The following is a 24895-nucleotide window of genomic DNA, read 5'->3' as shown; positions in this document are numbered from 1 at the left end:
TGCTAGAACATACATTTTTAAAGGAAGAGTTTTGTTGCTAACTGTGAACAGACTGTTTTCTTGATGTCATAACATTTTTATTATAATGATTTGTTACATCATTTTATTTTCATTTACAAATGAAGCGACAAAAAAATATAATAAGGCTAATGGACAAGTGGAAATTCTGACCCGGCAGCCTCCTTATATCCTGTCCCTTTCTTCTCTCAGATGTGACATTTGCTGTGTCACCTTTCGGACACATCGAGGATTGCTACGCCACAATGCACTTGTCCACAAACAGCTTCCCAGAGACGCAATGGGAAGGCCTTTCATCCAGAACAACCCTTCCATTCCTGCTGGCTTCCATGACTTAGGATTCACTGACTTCTCCTGTAGGAAGTTTCCTTGGATTTCTCAGGTATGCTGATCGACCAGGAGAACTGGAAGCTACCTCCACAGTCTGCATAGATGGACTAAACTTCCTTACCCTGATGTTTCTTTTGCTTAATTAAAGTGTTGTCCGTTGGGATTTTTGTTTTTTGTTTTTTTGGTTTTTTCCCCCTTTTTCCGCTTCCCCCGCCCACTCCACTTGAAGCCGTTGTTTCTCAGTCTAGTTGTGTAGGACACAGCTCTCTGGCCCATGCTGCTGTTATGAGCCTTACAGCCCCCTCCACCCCCACCCCGCTGAGGCATTCGGTTGCCGGTCGCTGGTCGGCCACTCATGGCAGCTCTCACCAGCTGTTCACGATGGCTGCCGGCCGCTCACAATGCATGCTGGCTGCCAGCTGCTCATGGCAGCATACAGCAGCTCACGATGGTTGCCGGCCAGTCACGCTGGCTGCCAGCCACTCACACTGGCTGCAGGCCACTCACATTGGCTGCAGGCCACTCATGCTGGCCACCAGTTGCTCATGGCAGCACACGGTAGCCCACGGCAGCACACAGCAGCCCGCAGCAGCCTGCGGCAACTCACGCCAACCTCCAGCTGCTCACGGCAGCCCAGCTCCAGCGAGAACTGTTGTTCACCATCTTAGCTGTAGAGGGCACAGCTCAGTGGCCCATGTGGGAATCGAACTGGCCACCTCTGCATTAGGAGCAGGGTGCTGCAACCACCTGAGCCACCAGGCCAGCCCTTTTCTTTTTTTTTTTTAAATAACTTTTCTCTTGAAATTCAGCTTGGCCCTCTTAGTCTTCATTGGCGGTTGTGTCAAGAGGTGTAGATGGCCTTTTATTTTGTGTTGAATTTCATATTTGCACCTGAGTCTAGCTCATCAGTACTTCTGCCCATTCTTGGGGCATTTGGATTTAAAGTTGTGAATTGTTTTCCACCTCCACCCAGCCCTATCAGAATTGAATTTGTATTTTTTAAAATATTTCTTTAAATATATTATAGCTTTAATTGGCCTTATAGCTAAATATTTTCAGTATTGTAGTTTTTATTTAAAATGTTTTGGGTTATTATTAACCTGAGCCATATTTGTTCTCTGCTTATAAGCACCTGCTAAAACTACTTTCAAACTATTTTTTTCCAATATTTAAAAATTGAAATGGAAGGTATCAACAGTGAAATTCTTCAGATGCCTAAGTCTCAAGCTCAATGAATTATTATTGCATGTGTATACACCCATATGTAGGCCTCCGTGTGTGTACACTCCTGTAACGCCCAGATGGTGCACCCACGTGTGTGCCCCTTCTCAGCCAGTGCCCTCTTTTCAGATACAACAGAAGTAGCTGATGGCAAGTAGGTAGTCCCCATCAGTTAGTTTTGCAGGGCACACATTTTAAAAAAGCAAATCCTACCTTTGCGGTGTTATTATTTAACCATACTTCCTGCTTCTCTGCCGAGATACCCTGGGAGTTGGTCCTTCATCAAGCAAACCTGATTCTTAAGATGCTTTATGGTTTTCCTTATTCATTCAGTCCAGGAGTTAGCAAGCAAGGAAAGGTCAGCTCCTTATATGTAATGGACAAAGGCTGGGTACTGGGCAGTTGTATAAACTCTTTCTGCATCTCAGTTTAGTGATGATTTTTAAACCCTCCTCTGTATTTCTTTGCTTTTGCTGACCTGGCTTCCGTGCAGGCCTGGTGTGAAACAAACCTGCGAAGGTGCATCAGCGAGCAGCACCGTTTCGTCTGTGACATCTGCGACAAGGCATTCCCCATGCTCTCCTCGCTCGCCCTGCACAAGCCGACTCACGTCGCTGCGGACCAGGGACGGGAAAGACTGCAGGCCAAGAGCCTGTGTGGCGATGCGCTGGAGCAGAAGGTCTTCCTGGCCTTGCTGGGCCTGCAGCACACCAAAGACAGCAGACCCGCTCCGGCCGAGGAGCCCCTGCCGGACGACAACCAAGCAATACAGCTCCAGGCACTCAAGTGTCAGCTACCTCAGGACCCAGGCTGCACCAACATGCTGAGGCTGTCTCCTTTTGAAGCTGCTTCCCTGGGCGGTTCTCTCACGGTGCTCCCGGCTACCAAGGAGGGCATGAAGCACCTGTCCCTGCAGCCCTTCCAGAAGGGCTTCATCATCCAGCCCGACAGTAGTATTGTGGTCAAGCCCATCTCTGGGGAGTCTGCCCTCGAGCTGGCCGACATCCAGCAGATCCTGAAGATGGCAGCCTCAGCGCCCCCTCAAATCAGTCTTCCGCCTCTCTCCAAGGCCCCTGCGGCCCCTCTACAGGCGATTTTCAAACACATGCCCCCTCTGAAGCCAAAGCCCCTGGTCACACCACGGACGGTGGTGGCCACCTCCACGCCCCCCCCTCTCATCAATGCCCAGCAGGCCTCCCCGGGCTGCATTAGCCCCAGCCTGCCCCCGCCGCCCTTGAAGCTCCTCAAAGGCTCCGTGGAAGTGGCCTCCAGCACCCACCTGCTGCAAACCAAGTCCGGGGCCCAGCCAAACACGGCCATGCAGCTCTTCCTGCAGCAGCCGCGGGTGGATCTGCCAGGCCAGGCTGAGATGAAGACGCAGCTGGAGCAGGACAGCATCATCGAGGCCCTGTTGCCCCTGAACATGGAGGCCAAGATCAAGCAGGAGATAACGGAGGGGGACCTCAAAGCCATCATGACAGGCCCCAGCAGCAAGAAATCGCCGGCCATGCGCAAGGTGCTCTACCCCTGCCGCTTTTGCAACCAGGTGTTTGCCTTTTCGGGGGTCCTGCGCGCGCACGTGCGCTCCCACCTGGGCATCTCGCCTTACCAGTGCAACATCTGCGACTACATCGCCGCCGACAAGGCCGCACTCATCCGCCACCTGCGCACGCACAGTGGCGAGCGGCCCTACATCTGCAAGATCTGTCACTACCCCTTCACTGTCAAGGCCAACTGCGAGCGGCACCTGCGCAAGAAGCACCTCAAAGCCACCCGCAAGGACATTGAGAAGAACATCGAGTACGTGACAAGCAGCGCGGCCGAGATGGTGGACGCCTTCTGCTCCCCGGACACGGTGTGCCGGCTGTGCGGCGAGGACCTGAAGCACTACCGCGCCCTGCGCATCCACATGCGCACGCACTGCGGCCGCGGCCTGGGCGGCTGCCCCAAGGGCCGCAAGCCTTTCGAGTGCAAGGAGTGCAGCGCTGCCTTCTCGGCCAAGCGCAACTGCATCCACCACATCCTTAAGCAGCACCTGCACGTGCCCGAGCACGACATCGAGAACTACATCCTGGCAGCCGACAGCCTGGGCCCCAAGGAAGCCCCAGTGGCTGAGGCCTCGGGGAGGATGGAGGAGGGCACCGCAGCCTTTGGCGAGCGCAAACCCCTTGCCACCTTCCTGGAGTCCCAGAACGGCTATCTTCATGGGGGCCCCACCCAGCCGCCACCGCCTCACATCTCGGTCAAGTTGGAGCCCACTAACAACTTTGCAGTGGACTTCAATGAGCCCTTGGACTTCTCCCAGAAGGGCCTGGCCCTGGTCCAAGTGAAGCAGGAAAACGCGGCCTTGTTCCTAAGCCCCTCTTCCTCCGCCCCCTATGACTATTCTATGGAGCCCATTGACCTGTCTATCCCCAAGAACGTCAGGAGAGGAGACAAGGATTTGGCTGCTCCCAGCGAAGCCAAGAAGCCTGAGCAGGAAGCCGAGAGCAGGGACGTACCCTCTCCCTGTCCACCACCGTGCCCTACCCTGCCAGTGACCTTGGGCCCCAGCGGGATCCTGGAAAAACCTGTGGCCCCTGCAGCAACAGCCTTGACAGCCACCACTCTGGAAGCCCACGCTCAGCCCCTGCAGGGCTCTGTCCAGCTTGCTGTCCCCATTTACTCATCAGCCCTTGTCAACAGCTCTTCCCTCTTGGGCAACTCTACCCTCATAAGCAGTCCAGCCTTGTTGCGGCCGCTGCGCCCCAAGCCCCCCCTGCTCTTGCCAAAGCCCCCCGTGACAGAAGAGCTACCCCCACTGGCCTCCATTGCCCAGATCATCTCATCCGTGTCCTCGGCCCCCACCTTGCTGAAAACCAAGGTGGCTGAACCAGGGCCCACAAGCACCAGCAGTAACACCACAGCTTCAGACAGCTTAGGAGGCACCATCCCCAAAGCTGCCACCACCTCCACCGACACCACCAGCCCCAAAGAACCCAGCAACCCACTCCCTGCTGCCAACAGTCCAGAGGCAGCCTCGCCCACGGAGCAGGGACCAGCTGGTTTGTCAAAGAAGAGGGGCCGGAAAAGGGGACTGAGGAGCCGCCCCCGCGCCACCAGTGGCGGGGTGGACCTAGACTCCAGTGGGGAGTTTGCCAGCATCGAGAAGATGCTGGCCACCACAGACACCAACAAGTTCAGTCCGTTTCTGCAGACCACGGAGGACAGTGCCCAGGATGAGGTGGCTGGCGCCCCCGCGGACCACAACGGACCCAGTGATGAAGAGCAGGGCAGCCCCCCGGAAGACAAACTGCTGAGGGCCAAGCGGAACTCCTACGCCAACTGCCTGCAAAAGATCAGCTGTCCCCACTGCCCCCGCGTCTTCCCTTGGGCTAGCTCCCTCCAGCGGCACATGCTCACACACACTGGTAAGGGGGCCCACCAGGCTGTGGGTGCTACTGCCCAGAAGGGAGACTTGCCAGCCACCGACCAGGGTGAGGGAGAGCGAGGGCTGGGCTTGAAAACATGGGACCCTTTTCCCATTCCCAGTCTCGGAAGCAGGGTGCTTGCCGGCTTGGGCCATGTGCTCGGGTAACCAGAATGGCCTGCTCCTATTGTCTGAGCTCTCTGAGGGCTCCTGGTGAAGGAAGTGTGAAAAGTAGGGTGTCTTTAGGTTGAAAAATGGTCCTAAGCCCATGGGATCACTCACTGCCATCCACCCCATTCTTTCTGAAGAAGGTGGCAAGATTATGCACTTGGTTACCCCAGGGAGACAGCCAGGGAGAAGTGGAACTTTGTATCAAAGTATTGGGCCAGGGTATTAGGAGGAGAAATTGCATCCTGGTGTTCTCAAGGCAGCTTTTAAAATTTTCAACATTCTGTGAAGTTCTTTTGACTGCCATGTATTCCTAAAGGGAAATACTGCAAATTTTGCAGTTATCTTTCAGTTCACTAAAGTAGTGGCATCTTCTTTTGTTGATTGTGAAAATCAGTGATGAATAGTTTTAGAATTTAAAGAAGTTTTTATACTGAAATTGTCAGCTGTTCTGTTGAAACACACAAATATAGATTCTAATTAACAGACTTAAATTACCAAAACAATATCCCAAAAGTGTTTTTCAAATGTTAGTTTCTGTAACCTTCATTTTAAAAGAGAAGTTTAAGATAAGAAATACACTTTAAATAATTTTATACCAGGTACTTCTGTTGTTCAAATGACCATACAACTCTCTTCTTAATTCTAATTTACTGAATATTAATAAGGGATTCATATCATCAGACTAAGGAGAAATTGGGTGAGATCCGTAACCTTTAGATAATATTTTGAAAACCCAGATATTAACGGATAGGACCTAAAACCAAATAAAAAAATGTAGGGTAACAGGATTGCCAGATAAAATACAGGATGCCAGTTAAATCTGAATTTCAAATAAGTAACAATTTTTTAGTGTACATATTTTTCATGCAGTATTTGGGATAAAAAATTATCTGGTATCTCTCTGAAATTCAAGTTTAGATGGGCAGCCTGTATTTTTAGTTGCTAAGTCTAGGTGGTTAGGAGGCTTGCCTGGTGTGGTGAGGGGGATGGTGGGAAATGGGTATGAGCTGTGTTGTGCACCCAGGTGGAAACACTTCATTCAGGGTTGGTCCTCACTTGATACTTGGGAGAAGCCCATGGAGGAAGGCTGTTTCTACGAAGGGGAAATCGAAGGGAGCGTACAAAGCGCATGGGAGGGGACCTCTAGCTGTGGGGTGTCTCTAAGGCTGGGTGCCGTGGAGGTGCGGCCTTTCTCTCTGGTGTGCAGGGCCTTGCATCCAGGGACCCAGCGGTGGTACGTCAGGCTTGTCCACGGTGGACTCATTGAACAGGAACCAGAACTTCTAGGTTTGTAAGGTATATGTTGCGTTTTCAGGCTGCCATTTTCTTTCCATTTGAAATCTGTTAAGCCTGACAAAGTAACACTGCTAATGAAGAAAGCAGTTCAGAAAAGGAGCTGCCGCTTAGAGGGAAGGTGCCCCACACAGCAGTCTCTCTTGCTGCCCTTTTTTGGGTGACACCTATTTGTCACCTGCAGAGTCTGGAGAAGTGAGTATTTCTGTTACCGCTTTTCAGAAAGCAGATGGTCTGGATCTGATGGTGAGCGTGGCTCTTGCCCTCCCCACTCCCCCTGCTGTTACCAGCCTCCCCACCACCTTCCTCCAGCTGGGGTTCCTGTGCGTGGTAGATTGATCCTGTGTATGTGATGAGGCCCTTTGTTCCCGGACATTCTCCTCCCAGCAAACCACTGTCTCCCCGGGAGGACTGGCATGGCCGGGACTTCTGTCTGCCTTTGCAGCTGCCTGGTATCAGTTCCCCTTGTGAATCCAGTCATTTCGATTGCCTGGCTTTTGAATGCCAGAAGTTTCTAGTTGGTTTAAGATTTCGTAGCAGCTGAAATGCAGCGAGGCAGAGAGGAGGTTTGTTGAAGATGGGCTAGGGTGGGTGGGTGTGAATAGACACGTGTCGTGCCACTTCTCCCTCCACAGTTACTGGCCTCCTTCATGGCTGTGTCTGTTTTGGTCCTGTCGCTGACATCCTGTCATGTCACGCTGTGTCCTTATAGTGGGGTTGCAGGCCTTGACCCATGAGGGCCTTGATTCGGAGTTTGTCGAGAAAAACTTTTAGAGCCAGTCTTTGTGATGGTGTGGTCCCAGGAGGGCAGTGTCGTCCACATTTTGCCCTGAGGAAATGGAGGCTTAGGAAGGCTGAGTAACTTGCCTATGGTCGGGAGTAATGAACAATGAGCAGTCGAGCTGGGGTTCAAAGCCAGGGTCAAGACCCCTGCTGCTGCCCCGGTCAGGGTGGTGTGGCTGCTGGTCATCTATCTGAAGATGCACAGGCCGTGCCTCCTCCCTCTGTATCCTCGCATGCCCCAACGTGGAAGATTGGTAAGAGGTTTAAGAAAAGGCTAGAACACAGAGACTGAACGACCATGGAATGGTAATAGCCACACGCATAGACATGTAAAGTTGGCTCCCATTGGGCTCTGTTAACTTCCTTTGCTGTGGCACTGCTTCAGCTTCCAGCAACAATCTCAGCATCACCTCTGTTAAATCATTTTCTAGAGCGCTTGGCTATGTCTGGTGCTGTGTTAGAAAATTTTCCATTCATCAAGCACGAGAGCTGGACAGAGCCTGGGGAACAATCCCATCCACCCCCTCTCCCGCAGACCAGTGTTTTCCTGTAGGCAGCTCTGCCATTGAAGAATCTCTGAGCTGGCAGCTCCCCGCTCCCCAGCTTTCTGAGACATGCTCTCTCCAGAAACTTTGAAATAGGACTAAGGCTCACACGTAAGAGTAATTAATAGAATTTAGAGATGGACTCTGAAATCATCCTGTGAACAGTGTTACACAGGGAAGAGCCTTTTTCTTTTTTTTGGTAGCATTCAAATCTAGCTGCGGTCCAGCCAGCAGCTTTGAGCAGTGTCTAGTTTTGGACTGCATTTAGGAGAACTGTGTCTGTATCTTCTTGAGTCAGCCTCCTCCCAACCCCTCAGCAAATGCATGGATTACCATGATGTCTGTACGTAGTTTCATAGACATGCTTCCAGACCACCCCACCCTCCAAATGGGCAGCGTTAAGTAGACCAAATATACGTGTCCAGCCAGGGGTTCACTGTTGCTGTGGGTTAGGAGCAGCTGGTTTCAGCCCTTTCTGCGTGGCTCGGGTTCTAGGAATTGTGACTTATGAGGAAGCTGGCGTCGGCTGTCATATTTCACATCACCCAGTGTGTTCTGCACACACAGCTGAATTTTTTCCTTCCATTCCTCTCCTAGCCCACAATGTCCTGTTGATCAGGGACATTTCCTGATTCCTTACCTTTCTCTGTCTGAACAGTGTGGGCTCTTTAGGGGAGGACAGTTCACTGTTCCTTCCTTTTCCGCCTTGTGAGCATCTCATGTGTTTTTAGGCCACAGGTGGGGGAGTGGGTGCCAGAAAAACACAGCCCGTCCGTTTCCAGCCTGTCCTCACCTTTTCCTCCTGTGCTCCCTTCCTCCTCAACATGAAAGGGTCGGGACCCTGTGATGTCTGAGGTGCCCTCCAGCTCTGACATTCTGGGATCCCTGGCTCACTCACTTTCTCACGGTTGGATTTCACCCCTTTTCTTTACCAGCCTGGGGCCCTCCCCACTTAGCTCTCCTCCCCGCTGTTCTCAAGCCACAGGCGTCATAGTTAATAAGATGTACAAACCTAAGGGTGGAAATCACTTCTGACACCAGGTGTGTTTGTCTGCTTTTAACTTTCTTAAGGGGCAGCTTTGGCCCTTCTTACCCAGCCAGCCCTGTGTGCCCCTCTGCCAGATACAGAAAGAAACCTTCGCCGCGAGTGGAGGGAGGATGGAGAGAAGTCTGAGGTGTGAAGCTGCGTCATGTACCTCATTCTCCTCGTTCATCCTGCTACTCTCTGTTGCCCCAATGCCTGCCACGTAATATCATCTAGTATAAAAGTTCTCTTGTCCTTTCTTGACTGTTCTGTGAGAGTGAAAATTGGAACACCCCTGCTGAAGCATTAATTTGTGGCAGTTACCAAATAAATAAAATCATTTGGTACTTTCCATATAGATGACCAGTCAACAAGTTTTTTTGAAACCTGTACGATTATAAAATACTGAAAGGGCTTACGTTTTCCTCTATACAATCTGGAGAGTGCACTGCGATTTAAAGTGTAAGACTTATGCTGTGACATGTGAACTTTTAAGCACTTCTGTTAGTGTAGCTTTGGGAATCTTCCTAATTTGATACAATACTTCGTCGTCATTGAATTATCTTCATGGGACCTTAGCCTGACTGTCCAAACCAACTGTGAAAGGAAAACATTTACCAATTTGAAAATTACAGAGTAAGTCATGTAATAGGTAGAAGCAAGAACCCAATAGTTGTATTTGGAATCAAGAATCCTACCATAGTTCCTAGTCGTAGCTTCTGACCTGTTTCCCTCTCAGCCCAGTTCTCTCCCTGTCATCCGGCCTGGCTCAGAGAAGCCATGATGTTGCCTTTTGACAATAAAATCTTAAAGGAAAAGTATTTCCTTCTTCCTTAAAACAGAGCCCAAATAATTATTAACTATTATTTTCAATGTTTAGTCAAAAGCAGGAATAATTTGGAGGGTGCACCATCAACATTAATTAAAGTACTTTTTTTTTTTAATTTTTTATTGGGGAATATTGGCAAACTGTTTCTTCAGGACCGCTCAGCTCCAAGTCTAGTCGCAGTTTTCAATCTTAGCTGCAGGGGTCGCAGCCCACCCTCCCATGCGGGAATTGAACCGGCAACCTTGTAAATAAATAGCTCACGCTCTAACCAACTGAGCCATCCAGCCGCGGTGGCAGCTCGTTGTCTTCAATCTAGTTGTGGAGGGCGCAGCTCACTGGCCCATGTGGGAATGGAACTGGCAACCCTGTTGTTCAGAGTTTGTGCTCTAACTGAGCCATCCGGCCGCCCCTAACATACTTTTTAAACTAATCTTCACGCAAAAGCATTTTTATTTGTAAACGTGGTCATTTTTATAATTTTAGCAGAAAATACCTACTGAGCTCTGTGAACGGAAACTTTAAAGCAGTCAGTGGCTTCTCCTCTTTATGCTGGAGGCTCTTGTGGAGTTCCTTAAAATTTCACATGCTGGGTTTCCTAGGTTCCTAATTCCCTGCCTTTGATTGTTCCAGGCACCTGCGTTCTTTGAAAGCTCAGGAACTGTCACCTGAAAGGTCTTTCGATTCAGAAGTGGCTGAACATCCCCTTTCTTTGATTAGTACTGATGCTTGAATTTGGCCAGGCAGTGATTCTGGTGGTGGTGGGTCACACACCAGGATGCTCTGTGTGAATGGCTCCCCCTGGAGTGTGCAGCACAGCAGTGATGGTGGTGGTGGTGGTGGTCCTTCCTTCCCCTTCTGCAAAGCCCAGCTGCCAAGCCATGTTGTGCATTTGCAGTGAGTACTGGGTTTGTGTACCTGCACTTCCATAGTAACCTAAATAGAAGGCTAAAGGGCCCCATGATTGGTGTATTTTGAGGGAAATGTGCAGGTTGACTTTCCTATCATATTTTTTTCCTAATCAACAGTCATAACTAAATTTTATCAGTTAACCCAAAAATGTTCTTTTGAGCTATTTTTTTACCAATCTATATAATCTAGTCTGGATTCATGCATTGCATTTAGTGTCATGCCTTTTTATTATTTTTTTCTATTTTTATTATTATTTTTTATTCCCACTCCCCCGTCCACTTCCCCTTTGGCAACCATCAGCTTGTTTTCTGTATCTGTAGGTCTGTTTCTGTTTTGTGTATTCATTTGTTTTTTTAGATTCCACATATAAGTGAAATCATATGGTATTTGTCTTTGTCTGAGTTATTTCACTCAGCATAATACCCTCTAGGTCCATCCATGTTGTTGCAAATGGTAAGATTTTGTTCTCTGTTACTGGTGAATAATATTCACTGTGTGCGTGCTTGTGTGTGTGTGTGTGTGTGTGTGTGTGTGTGTGTGTGTGTGTTACATCTCCTTTATCCATTTATCTACAGATGGACACCTAGGTTACTTCCACATCTTGGGTCTTACTAGTAATACTGCAGTGAACCTAGGGGTACAGACATCTTTTCAAATTAGTGTTTCTGTTTTCTTCTGATAAATACCCAGTGGTAGAATCGCTGGATCATATGGCAGCTCTATTTTTATTTTTTTTCCTGCCACTTTTTAACATGCGTGTCTGACTGTGGCAACCCCAAGGTTACGAGACAGACACACTGGGCTGCGACTATGAACTTTTCACCCTGTAAAATCGGAAACTGGGACCTTGGAATCTGGTGACTGGGTGAAAACTGAAGAATCCAGTGATACAGTAAATGACGTACCCCCATCCTCTCTCCTGAGGCCCCCCTAATCGCTTCCCTACTTCCCCTCTCCCCCCTTACTTCTTTCTGTCCACACTTTCTGCCCTGACCATTGCTCATCCACGCAAACAAGGGACAAGTTGCAGAGTAGCTTGGCTTACATTTTGAAACATCATGTTTACAGTACAGAAGGAATCCAGATAAAAATAGGATAGGCAAAGCAAAGCAGGTAACTCCTCGGGTGGCGGGGGAGTCATGCTCCTCTTCGGACACATGACCCCATTTGTGGAGGAGGGTGGGACTGGGGGCTGCTCAGTGACTTCTTTTCTTCGCATGCAGGTTTTTTGAGTGGAGTATATGATCTCCTAATGCAAACTCAGTTGTTTGTTGGTCACTTACTACTAGCAAGAGCTTAGAGCAGGGGGACAAAGAACCTTTCATGCAGCGAACCGACCTCCTCTGACTTGCTGGTTAGGGCCACAGTGACCTTGAACAGAGGTCACTGCGGGACTTCTCTGCAAGTCAGCCAGGAGGGGTCCTGAGAAGTCAGAATTCACCGTTTCCCATCCGCTGTGGGAGGCCAGGCCCACTTAGGTCAGGAAGAGGGGGCTAGCCTCCAAAGACATCCAGGGGGTTCCACATTCCTCTGGGGGGCCTGAGCATCCTATTGGATTTTCCAGTGTGTATAGTACTTGCCATGCTAGAAATTGTTAAAAGTTATCTTCTTATGACAAGACTATAGGTGTTTTCTTGCTGTGCTCACTTTTCATTGTTGTTATTAAGATTTTTAATTGTAATGCTGTTATTTTACTTAAAACGTTTGTGTATCTTGGTTTCATTGTTAACTTTTAGTATTTTGAAATCAAAACATTCACTCTATTCCACTCAGGCTAAGGGAGATGATCGTTTGACTTATTGGTGTTCTCAGTAATTTTTTTTTTACTGTTTTGTTTATTTTCTTAAAAGAGCAGGGTGGAGGAAGGGGGGAAACAATAATGCCAATAATCCCAGGAGAATGAACCAAAAGCAACTTTTCTTTTTCATTGCAGTAGAAAGCCAGATAAATATCTATTTTTTTTCCTGCTTCAGGTCAGAAACCCTTCCCTTGTCAAAAATGCGATGCCTTCTTTTCTACCAAATCTAACTGTGAACGCCACCAGTTGCGCAAACACGGAGTTACCAACTGCTCCCTGAGAAGAAACGGGCTTATCCCCCAGTCAAAAGAGAGTGGTGTTGGACCCCATGATAGCACAGGTAGTGCTTCCAGGTGATGGAGCGGAGGAGAGGGCGAGAGGAGGGCCAGTGGTCAGCCTCGGCTAGCCTAGCAGACTGCAGCCCTCCCAGCATGGCAGGGCTGCCTTCTCCACTTCCCTGTAGGATTCCACAGTCCAGAAAGGTGGGCCCTGGTGAGGGCTGCGAGCAAGCAGCAGGGTGGGGTGTGGGGAACCACGACACGCCCCGATGTGCTTCTCTGAGCTGCAGAGAAGCTCTGTGCCTTCCCAGCGGACCCGTTTTTTCAGGCTGTTGGGCTCCACTGGAGGTGGGACATGAGGGAGGGTGTAGTCTGAGCTCTTGGTAGGAACGCACCGAAAAGGGATGTGAAACCTTAAAGGCCTGGGGTGTTTTCTCCAACCCCAGCCTCTGCTGCATCCTGCAGAGCAGGGATGGGCTCACCATGTCAGGGTTTTGCAGGAACTAGGGATGCCCAGCCCTTGACAGGGAGGGGCAGGGTGGGGTGGGAGTGTTTTTCTTTTCAATAACTCTCTTCCCAGTAAAAACAACAAACAACAAACAACTTTGTCTTGTTTGGAATAGCACTCTGCATGTCCTTTCTTTAATCACAGCTCTGCTTGACCTGAATTCAGGTAGTGTTCTCCTGTACTGATGTGTGCTTCCTTCCTCCGACCCCCTCAGAGCAATTAACAGCTGCCCAGTGCATCTCCTGCCACCTTCCCCCCTTCCAGCTTCTGTATTTACCTATGTCCTGTATTCAGTACATCCGTCATCTCCCAACTGCTGGGGCTCTGCCCCCCCCCCCCCCCCCCCCCCCCCGCACAATACTAGGCTGCTATAGGTCACTTAGTTACCAGCGAGCTGGCCATTTCACTGGTTCCTAAGTCTCACAGGTATGCATTCAGGGCTGCAGATCTTGAAAGCTTGACGTTTCCCCCATTGCTTGAAGCAGATGAGAGTCCCCCAAATGTACTTTTCTAGGTTTATAATTGTGTCCTGTGCTTCTCACCCTCAGATTTGGGTGGGGATGGGGAGCTGTATTGTCTGGGAGTCATTGCCCCAGTCAGTATAGACTAAAGGGTCAGGCTTTAGTCGTAGCCCCCTTACCCTTATCGCAGGGACTGGGGGACAGGTGCATATGGATGGGTAGCAGATCCAGAAAGAGGATTTGATCTGGAACCCTCTGCCTGTTTCCCCTGTACCTCCTTAGTGAAAGAAATTCTTGAACTGCCAGGCCGTTTGATTAGGATTAAACAAACCCTCTAAGGCAGGGATGTCCAAACTTTTTTCAACGGCTTTCAGCAAGGGCCATATGCGGTAAAATACACAAACAGCCGGGCCACTCACTTGAGGTGAAGTACGTATTGCCTCACCTGGTTTATTTAAGTAAACTAAATGTACTTTTGGAATTTGCTGCAGGCCAACTAACAATGGATCGCGGGCCACAGTTGGCCCGTGCGCCACAGTTTGGACACCCTGCTCTAAGGGCACAAGAATGAAGGCCAGTTTGCTGGCTCCACCCCTAGCTTCCATTTCCACATAATCTGCTAGGATCTTTGAGTAAAGAAAGATGTGGATGCCCACAGAATCTTGCCATGACTTGGATCCCCTTGAGCCAAAGGTGGCAGATGATGTATTCATCCCCTAGGAAACCCACAGAGACACTGGCAGAACTTGAGTTTGCTGCTGACGATCACTCTTCATATTTAACAGTGGGCACTGTGTGACCTGGTGGCCAGCATATGTCCTCGCAGCCTGGTTTAGAAAGCAGCCGTGTGATTCTACCCACAGTGGTTCCAAAGGAGGGAGAGAAACATAATTGAGGTGATCAAGGGGAGCCCTTCGTTTCCCGAGTTTGCAGATAATTAAAAGTGTAGTAACTGTGTGCTAGATGCGTATTTGGGGTTCAGCTTGTTGATCATAAGGAGAAACACCAAATCTGGGGCTCCCGCTGATGGCAGGGGGCAGCTGCAGTCAAAGCCTGCAGACACACAGCTGATCAGAATTTATATCTTAGCTTCTGTTCGGCACCAAGTTTTGCATTCTGGGTGTGTTTAGTTTTTAAATTTGCAGTTACAAGGGTTTTCCCAAGTCCCATCAGCCTTTCCTCACCTCTGCCCTGGAAGTTGTGTAGGTTTTCTCTAAGGGACAAGGCCTCTGGAAAAAGAGAATTCACTGAAAGTTGTAATGTGAAACCAGCAAAGAGAAAATACATGTTTGATTTTTAATTGTGGTCACAATCCATGGTAAGAAAGAGGACTGAGATTTAAGAATGGGAAGAAAAGGGTCAGGGAGGTGGAATTCAGTGATTTCAAGGAGAATTTTTAAAGCTAGGTGAGTATGATGGAGAGGGTGAAGGTTTCCTTCTGGTGCTTCCTCCCATGAAGTTAAAAGTGAGGCCGGAGAGGAAGACCATTAAAAACACACACACAAAGGCAGGAAATGACCACGGAAGTTCTTGAGGGGTTTTCTAGGTTTATATGCCTGGGTTGCATTCTCTTAAAATCCCTAAATGTGTTTTATTACGTAGGTCTGACTTTTTCAATCACATAGGTCTTTCACGAAAATATACCCTAGATTCTCCCCAAAGGAATGCTGAACATGCTATGATGGGGGCGGTTCTAGCTTAAAGGGGCACACTGATCATTGAGAGCTAAACTCTTCATTTACTTTCCTGTGGGCAGAGAGGGCCCTTGGGGAGTACTCACGCTTCTTCCTTGGATGCTGCCTATAGGAGCCTTCGTATTTGTGGGCACCTACGTATGACTTTTTACATCAGCGTAAATGTGGACATTTTTAAACTGTCCCTGAATGGTGGCCGCCCTGACCAGCCCCGAAGCCCCACATGCCAGCATGGACTGCACCACAGGACGGGCTTCTCAGTAGATGAAGTACAAGCAGAGAGACTTTGACAGCTGTGTCCTTGGCCCAGTCAGTCAGATTAAGTACCTATTTAGGTTGGTTGTCACATCAGCTGAGTAACTTGGACTTTCTAGGAAGCTATCGCTACTTCATTTCATTGTCGAGTTGACATGAAAGCCTCCGTTTTCCCATAGGAGGAGCTGTGGGCTTATTATCTGCTAGTGCCATCAGGATTCTGTCTCCTTCCTTTGGCACATTTCTTAGATTTAGCATCACCAGTGAGGGACTGACTGACGGGGGCAGAGAAGCAAGGTGTCAAGGTGGTAGCATTGCTTACAGAAGTCATCAGTTCAGCGACCTGCACTTGGAAGTGTGAGTGGTTGAGAAGGACAGGGATCAAAATAGAACCTGGTACTATAAGCTGGATATTCATGAGGTGACTAGAAGCAGTTAAGTCTATTGTTTCAAGAATCACTAATTAAGATCAGTTGGAGTTGCTTGGAGCGTGAAGGGCATGGGCTGCCCTGCTCAAACACTCCCCCTAGTGGAAGTTTGTGGAGCACAGCCAAGCCCCCTTTGTTCACCAGAGGAAGCGAGTTGGCCTCTCTCTTTGCATTCAGGGTGAGCTCTCCATTATCCACACTGAGAAAGGGCCCATGAATGAGAATGATTTGATCTTCGTATATTTACTTGGTTTTGGTTTCAGAGTGCATGATTTTTTTTCCAGAGTCATCTTAATATGTTCTGCAGTTAAACTTGAAAATAACCCATGTTCTTTGGTGAAACGAAAAATAATTTAAGAGAAACAATCTACAATGTACTGGGACAAATAGGAAGTAACCAGAGAGTAAGCCTTCTTTTTTAAAATATAACTACCTACAAAGCCAACATATAAGAAACTGAGCGTTTTATTTTTTTATTGTAGAGTTTATACCAAAGTCCATTTAATAGATGCTCCCATATTGGCATGATTCAAGAAAATGAGCGTCTAGTTTTTCCTTAGAATATGGCCTAGACATTGGTGTGTATAGCTCAGGATTCTTCTTTAAACTTTCGGATAATTTTCAAAAATCATTGTCAGAAATTTTATATTCACACCAAAATGATTTGTTTCCTTCTGATACCTCTTGAGATACTCAGACACTGGCTGTCAAAAGGTATGGTGAGAATAAAAACAATGAAATGATGTAAGTGGAAGTGCTGAGAGAGGGTTGTAGGTAAGCAGAAGCCCCAGGCAGGTGTGACCCCTGCAGGACTGGTGCCAGCTCCTTGACCCTCAGCCCAGAACCACCTTGAGGGCAGCTGATTGAGCATGTGACTGAGAGGGCATGATGGATGTGGGTGGACATTGTTGTGTGAGTGACCACATCAGGTGAGGGTCCAGGTTAGGTGATGAATCCACTGGCCCATGAGGGAGGCACAGCTAATGTATGTGCTGTGAAACGGAATTTCGTCAGCCTAATAAATTGGCCATTGGGTCTATTACTTACATACCGTGTTTCCCCGAAAATAAGACCTAACCGGAAAATAAGCCCTGACATGATTTTTCAGGATGACATCCCCTGAACATAAGCCCTAATGCGTCTTTTGGAGCAAAAATTAATATAAGACCCGGTCTTGTTCTTGGGGAAACACAGCAGTAGGTCTCAGCAGACAGCTGCCCTGCCGTAGCACATAATTAAAGAGTCATTAAGTCCTTGTTCAACCCGAATGAAGAGAAAGTGGTGCTTTTGATAAATACTGCCATCTGTTTAGTGTCATTAGTTTTGTCACAGTGCCATTCCTTAAGAAGGCCTTAAATACGTTCTGCTGTGGAGAGTGCACAGGTAGGAACAAATCGAGAGACAAGATGTGTTTCCATTCCTTGCAGGGAGTCCTGACAGCAGCCAGGAAGGCCCACAGGTGTGCATGCGTCTCCTTTTGCCTTGGAACCCGACCTGGAAATTAGGCGTCAGGCGAGAGCGTGTACCATAGCGCAGCGTACATGCTTTGGGCCATTTCCTCCTCAGACACCATGTTTGGGGTGTTTGGGCGTAGTCCCGTGTATGTTGCATGTCTGTATAATCTGCACTGGAAAAATAACTGTTACAGCTCAGCTTCCTCAGCCTCCCTAGCGCTGTGAATCTCTGGAATGCAACAACTCTGCCTCTCTCGCCGTCTCTTCTATCTGCGCTGCCCTCAAGCGCTCACACCTTCCTGGGGCCTGAGCACCCGTGTGTGGCAGGGGAGGGCACCGGGCACGGCCAGTGGGCAGGAAAGGGGAGGACAGGGGTTCCGAGGCACACTCAGCCCTGAGTCCCCAGCCTGTGTGTATGTAGAGGCTTTTTCTACCTTTTATAAATTAGCCCCAGATTCATCTGGGTCCTCCAGGGAAGTAAGGGGGGATGAGGGTTCAGGGTGCGTCAAATCCTTGCTGGGGTTGGGGGTTGGGTCCAGCTGAGAGTCACGACAGAGCCCTTGGAAGGGAAGTGTGCGGTGGCATTTGGTCTCAACCCGGTCCCCTGTGCTTGTTCCCACAGACAGCCAATCCGATGTGGAGACATCAGCCACAGGAGGCGAAGTGCTGGATCTCACGTCTCGGGAGAAAGAGCAGCCATTGTCAGAGGGGGCCCCTGAGCCCAGCCAAGCCAAAGAGGAGCTCCCCGGGGAAGAGGTGACTCTTGGAGCAACAGAGCCCATAGATAGGGAGGAGCTGGGAAGCGAGGAGACCCTGGAGCCAGAGGAGAAGCATAGTGTGGAAGAGAGGGACGCGGACGCCGACGGCCCTGAGGAAGACACCGTCAGCAACAAGAGCCTGGACCTCAACCTGGCCAGCAAGCTCATGGGCTTCAAGCTGGCCGAGGGTGACAGCGGAGCCGTGGGCAGCGGAGGCGCGGCCCAGCAGGACCAGAAGCATGCCTGTGATATCTGTGGCAAGAGCTTCAAGTTCCTGGGGACCCTGAGCCGCCACAGAAAGGCCCACGGCCGGGAGGAGCCCAGGGAGGAGAGTGCGCTCCCTCAGGAGGGCCAGGGCGAGAGCGGGGCGGCCGAAGGGCTACTGCCTGTGCCCGCCACCCCTGCCCTCGAGCCAGAGGAGAATCCCCAGCCCCAAGCTGACGGGGAGGCCGCGTCAGAAGGCTCAGCGGAGAAGCAGAGCGAGGAGGCTGAGGGCGTCTCTGATGGGGAGGGCGCGGCCGAGAAGAAGTCCTCCGAGAAGAGAGATGATGACAAGAAGCCAAAGACAGACGCCTGCAGAAGCGCGCCCAGCAAGGCGGACAAGAGGAAGAAGGTCTGCGCCGTGTGCAACAAGAGATTCTGGTCTCTGCAGGACCTGACCCGGCACATGAGGTCCCACACGGGTAAGGGCGGGTGGCTCCGGGCCCTGCGGTCGTGTCAGGGAGGACTCAGGCCAAGCCCATGAGGGGACGAGTTTGGTTCCTGCCTCTTCCCTCTGACCTGCCCACGTCAGGAGGAACCTCCCCTCAAGCAGTGACCAAACCCAGGCCAGAGGCCAGAGAGAATTGACTCAGCTTGTACATGTCCCCGTTACACCCAGTAAACTAGGAACTTAGTAAGTTGTTCTCCTAGCACGTGAGACATACAGGCTCCTTGCAGCGAAGCAGTGGCGTGTTCCCTCAGCAGTGGTGTTCTGCAGAGCACTTTGAGAGTCCCTCAGCCTTCTGAGCCTCAGTCTTCCTAGCTATAGAACGGGGATGATGGCTGCCTTTTCTCATATGAGCATCTAGAACAGGGGTGTCCAAACTTTTTTCAACGTTTTTTACCATGGGCCATATGCGGTAAAATACACAAACAACCGGGCCACTCACTCCAGGTGAAGTATGTATTGCCTCACCTGGTTTATTGAAGTAAACTAAATATATTTTTGGAATTTGCTGCGGGCCAATTAACAATGGATCGCAGGCAGCAGTTGGCCCGCGGGCCACACTTTGGATTCCCCTGGCCTAGAAGAATGTGGGTGATTGGCATTTGGGCCTGTGGTCTCCTCAAGTCTAGGGACAGGCACGTGGGGGGCCCCGTGGGAATGCACCTGGGTCCATGTCCGCATCAGCCTTCAGGTGGGAGGTTTGCTGCAGACCCACCCGCCAGGGGCTTTTCGTGTCTCGGCTCTGCAGCAGCTGGGCCAATGGGACTGACGGGGTCATCACCTGGCTGCCGCACAGGCCACGCGGGCATCTGGGCCCTGCACATGTCATTATCCAGGAACTCCCCAGCTACAGGGGTGAGGCCACAAACTTCACTGCAGGGCCGTTGTTTGGGTAGAAAGCAGGAGACCTGGATATACTCATGAAGCCAGACAAGGCAAGCACATCACCACACCCACGTCCCCACCCCCACCTCCACCCCCATCAAAAAAACAAAACTTAGTCCCTCTGTCTCGTCTTGGCTCCCTTCTTCCATCCGGCCGTAGCCCACAGTGCACACACGTGCTCTGCACCTTCCCAACACCTTGTCCAGTCAGCCCAGCCCTGGGCTGGGGGACTTGGACGGCTGGGCCTGGCTCCCCAGCAGAGGGATTCTTGAGCTCCTGGCAGGTGGTGGTCTCAGCTGTTCACAGCCCAGTGTTTGTGAGTGAGAGGGAAGCCCCAGCTGCTTCGTGTCAGAACACACAGAGTATCGTCTGCCTTTGACTTAGGAGGTGCCACTGTCAGTAGAGCCCTCTGAAATGGTGCCGGTCCCTGTGGGAGGCACGACTGCTGTCCTTCCATGAGATCCTTTTCAGGCCAGTCTGGATGTCCCTGAGGCTTCCCCTTCTGAGATTCTGGTTCCTGGTTTGAGAGATGAAAGGGAGAGAAGCCATGGCTGGTCCCTGGCATTTCTGCTTCCCCATTTTGCTAGTTCAAACAAATAAGAGGGTTTCCCTGAGTAGAAGGGAGTCCTGGCCCCAGCCTGCCCACTATCCCTTGGCTTTTTCTCGTGGCTGCTCTTGCATGGAGCAGAGAGGCGATTAGTGGTGGCCTTACCATTAACGGACATCATTTCTTTTCCCCATTGCTCCAGGAGAAAGGCCATACAAATGTCAGACCTGCGAGCGAACCTTCACCTTGAAGCACAGCCTGGTTCGCCACCAGCGGGTCCACCAGAAAACCAGGCACGCCAAACACCACGGGAAGGACAGCGACAAAGACGAGCGGTGTGATGAGGACAGTGAGAGCGAGTCTACCCACAGCGGCAACAACCCCGTCTCAGAGAATGAGGCTGACTCAGCTTTGCTAGCCAGCAACCACGTGGCTGTCACCCGGAGCCGGAAGGAGAGCCTGGCCAAGGATGCCAGCCGCAGGGAGGAGAAGGCGGCAGGTCGGACGGCTGGTGCCGGGCAGGCGGAAGCCAGCAGGAGTGCCCCCAAGGCCACTCCCGCGGGCAGCCCCAAGGAGCAGGCGCCTCAGGGTGACCCTGACCCAGAGAGCCCGGCTGCCCTGGTGCAGGACGTGCTGGAGCTGCACAGCCAGCGGCCTGCCCACCCCCTCCTGGCCGCCGCAGAGGGCGCCTCGCCACTCCTGGGAATGGACTGACAGCTCGTGCTGTCCCCCAGCACACAGACAAAAGCCAGCAGAGCAAAGTATCCTGAATCTATGTTTCATGAGGTTTTCTCAGTGCCCTTCAGCTGCCTGGGAGTGAGAAAGAGAGTGGGACGAGCAGGGGCGGCTGACGCTTGGTGCCATAGCCTTACACGTGCCCGTGCAAGAGACCAGCACGGACAATTCGAGTGCCTTAACTACTTACTGGTCCTTCAGTGTCGTCCTGGGTGTTGCGTTTTCCCAAAATGACTTTATAAAACAGAGCAAATATTTTAATGAATTATTTGGACAGGACCTTTTCATTTAAGCATTAACGTTACCTTCTGTGTTGGTGTGTGTGAGCTTGTTCTTGCAAATCTGTGATAGAAACGTTTGTTCTGTGAGCTGGAAACAAGAAAAAACATGCCCTTGGACACTCATAGCCAATAACTGGAAGAAAATGATGTGAATTTCATGTAAATTACCAGAGGAAATATGGATGAGATGCTTATTTCTTGAATAGACCTTTTTTTTTCTTTCTTTTTTTTGTCTGCTACATGATGGAGCTATAATTTGGCCCTTGGTATTACAGGATGTGGTTGATGAAGGTTTCCAATTTGGTTCAAGCCAAAACCAGGAAAGATTCTAGCTTCAACCTCATACATGTTTTCACTCTTTCAGCGTAGACATGCTGTTACTGTTCAAGTTTCAAGACGTTTGTTCTTAACTTACAGAGAAGAGTTACCCTGGCAACTTAATCTATGGAGAACATACACAGATGTCACATATCTGATTTCCCGCTTTCGATATATGTATTATTAATATTATTATTATTATTTTTAGTTCATCAGTTTGCTGGTCTCTGCAGTCAGCAGAAACAAATGGGCAATATTTGTCCTGGAGACCTGGGCTGCCCCCCCGCCCCGCCCCGGGTCCCCGTGTAAGCGTCTGCCCGCAGTTTTCCTTGCCACCGTTGGGTGGGAGCTCTTCTACTGTACTTAGACAAGCCTTTCTTCCGTGACTGCAGAATCCAGCGGGGGCCGTGAATGGTCCTCTGCCTGTGGCTGAGGAGCAGCTCAGAGGGGAGGGCAGGGGTGCGTGTGCCCGGGGCTTCTGAGAAAGCCAGGCATCAAGGAGACCTGTAACTCACCGGTCTTCTGCCAAACCCAGCCCAAGCCTTACCCGTCTGTGCTACTGTCATTTGCAAAGCGAAGAAATACTACTACTGGTAATGAAACTGCACATGCAAAGTTGAAGATGAGAAATAGATTTATATTTACCTTCCTGCGATTTGGGATCGGTGCTTGATGATAACGTATTGTTTCTAGTTTCTGAAACAGCCTGAACCCCTGGGTGCAAAAAGGCAGGATTTGTTTGTTTGTTCGTGAGCATCCTATGCAGACGATAGCCTTCCCTCACTGTAGCCGCCAGCAGTGAAAAGAAATAAATCCTACTGTAGCTGAGCTTGTGTTCAGCACCCTGTCCTTTAGCCAGGACCTCTAGGACGCCTCTAGGAGGCTCAGTGCTGCGGGGCCTCCTGTGCTGCTCCCCCACTCAGATCCTCTCGCCTTGCCTAGGGGAGCCTCCCCATACCTCCACTGTGTCCCAGCCCCGCACCCCCCGGGATCCTGACCTTCTGACCCTAAGTGCTTCTCCTTTATACTCAGCTAAGTGCTCAGACAGCTGCACAGACCCTTTCCTCCATTTCCTCACCAGTTTCTGGTGGCCAAAATCCAACCGCCCAGACTTCAAAGGAAGATGCATATTCTTGAGGTAATGAAAAGTGATATCTTTGCATGTGAAAGGAAAAAAGTTGAGGTATATATAATTTTTAACTGTATTGGGGATGTATGAACCAGTTTCAAAACGAGGTTTTCTTTACTCTAGATGAACACATCAGAAGCAGTGATCCCCCTGGATCACTTCATACCAAGTGTGGTCTGCGTAGTTAAAACCAGTTCATGCATCCCTTAATTTTGTATGACGATTGTTGTTATTTTCATGTTATTATTATTTGGGGTTTCTTGTGTTTTGTTTTTCTTTGCAACTCTCCACACTAAAACTCGCAACATGTGGGGAGAAGCCATGACTTAACTCTACGCTGCAGTAAGATGTAGCACAAATCGCCCGGCAACACAGCCGAGGCTGCAGCTCGCAATAATCACTATTGATTTAAAGCTTTATTTAGCCTTCATCTGTACCCTCGTAGTCAATAAGGTCTTGCCACATTTTATTAGTGAGGTTGAGAAATGTATTATTTGTTTGTTGTTCTACCCCTCTCCCCCAATATTAAACTGTGAAATTTGTGATTTGTTTAAACTCTGGGTGAATCATAGCTTAGTTTGCATGTCCAGCTAATTTGTTTCCATACATTTTGTTTGATTCTCTTTCTCCTTCTCTCAGGGCTTTTACAAAAAATAAAATATATATATATATATAGATAGATATAAATATATCTATCTATATATATATATCTATATATATATATGGATCTTCTGAAAAGTTTTTTGAGGTGCAAGTTTTTCTCTTTTTGTTTTTCTCTTTGATTTGTGGAGACAATGCTGAGATTCAATCACTACATGAAACTCCTGGCTGTGAAAATAAAACAAAAAACCCAAAGGGCTGTTTTTCCAAGTGGCCCCCAGGGAAGCTACATGACAGTCGGACGCCGGTTTCGGAAAGAGTCATCGTACCTTCGATCCTCTGTTCGCCTTTCCTCTCCTCTCTTTCTTCAAGAAGGAAGTTGATCCTAGTGATTTCAGCCCATGCATTAAACAGGAAACAATAATAAATGTGTAGAATTCATATTTTTCTAAAGGGAACTTAAAAACTGCTGCTACATGTTATGTACAAAACTGGTTTATGCCACATGAACAGAATCACAAGTTGGGTTTTGGTACTTTGTGTTCCTCTTTGTATTCAGTTGTATAGTACTTCCAAATTCAAAATGAGAAGAAAAGCTGTTCTGTATCAAACCATCTAAGCAATAAATGTTATATTTTAAAAATGGCAGATTGCCTGTCGTACAGCTGTCCTGTTATTTGCCTGCTTCCTGTCAGCTTGTCCTACGTCCCGTCAGCATGCGCATCCATGGTACCCACGAAAGCTCCGTCCCCCAGCGGCCCCTTGAGCTTGGCCATGGTTGTGACTTCATCCCAAGAGCAGAGGGCGGTCTTTCCCAGGGCACGTGGGTGGGCCCCAAGCGTTTCAGCAACAGCTAAAGCCAGGAATTCTGTTTTCTAGGCAGCAGCTCCTCAGAAGTCTACGTTTCGTTCTCTTCCCACCTACAAGAGTTAGAGTTGCTTCTGGGTCGGGGAGAACCCCCATAATTCAAAATGGGGGCCTGGATGGGACGGTAACCCCAGGTCCAACTCTGCATTGGGGAAGGTCTGTCATTGTAAAGCAGCAAAAGAACAGAGTCCTGAGTTTTATAAGCCGGGAGGTTCTTGAAAAACAACTCTGAAGGAAGCTAGGCTGGGGGCAAGCTAAATGTAGACGATGCTTAAAATGTGTTGACTGCTAGGGTTCTCAGCGCCAGGTCACAGCAAGAAAGACAAGAGTTACAGTGTTCTAGTCCTTAAGGCTTCCCAGGGTCCTCTGCTGCTGCCCCCCCCAACACACACATATACACAGCCACACACCCGTCCCTCAGCTGCAGGATACAGGCTGTGCTGACAAAGCAGTGAAGGGTCCTGACTTGTACTAAGTGAAACAACCAGATAACTCGGGAATGGTTGTAGCAAGCAGTTCACAAGAGACAAGCCCCCCAGCATTTCCAGTTGTGAGGGTGAGTGCCACTGGCCCCTGACAAGCAACATTTACAGTCTTCCACGTGGGTGGAATCATTTTCCTGATGGGATTCGGACTGTCTGCTCTAAGTGAAGAGCGA

General features: G+C 49.6%; 1 protein-coding gene across 12 annotated transcripts in view; it reads left to right on the top strand.

Annotated features, from left to right (window-relative positions):
* Positions 1–24018, top strand: part of RREB1 (ras responsive element binding protein 1) — a 167509-nt gene extending 143491 nt beyond the window's left edge. For 11 of the 12 annotated variants that reach the window (XM_019745404.3, XM_019745403.3, XM_019745400.3 and 8 more), the window contains exons 9-13: positions 211–400; positions 2063–4979; positions 12506–12670; positions 18031–18849; positions 20510–24018. In XM_019745404.3, the coding sequence (XP_019600963.3) occupies positions 211–400; positions 2063–4979; positions 12506–12670; positions 18031–18849; positions 20510–21021 (4603 nt within the window). In that variant the 3' untranslated portion in view covers positions 21022–24018. The remainder of the gene's footprint in view (positions 1–210; positions 401–2062; positions 4980–12505; positions 12671–18030; positions 18850–20509) is intronic. The other variant, XM_019745409.3, reaches the window with a different exon arrangement.
* The last annotated feature ends 877 nt before the right edge of the window (positions 24019–24895 follow it).

This window comes from Rhinolophus sinicus, chromosome 14, assembly GCF_057876585.1.
Source record: "Rhinolophus sinicus isolate RSI-liver-muscle chromosome 14, RSI-T2T, whole genome shotgun sequence".
In the NCBI taxonomy this organism is placed as follows: Eukaryota; Metazoa; Chordata; class Mammalia; order Chiroptera; family Rhinolophidae; genus Rhinolophus; species Rhinolophus sinicus.
The sequence above is the reverse complement of the archived record's forward strand: the minus strand, read 5'-3'. Positions and strand labels throughout refer to the sequence as shown.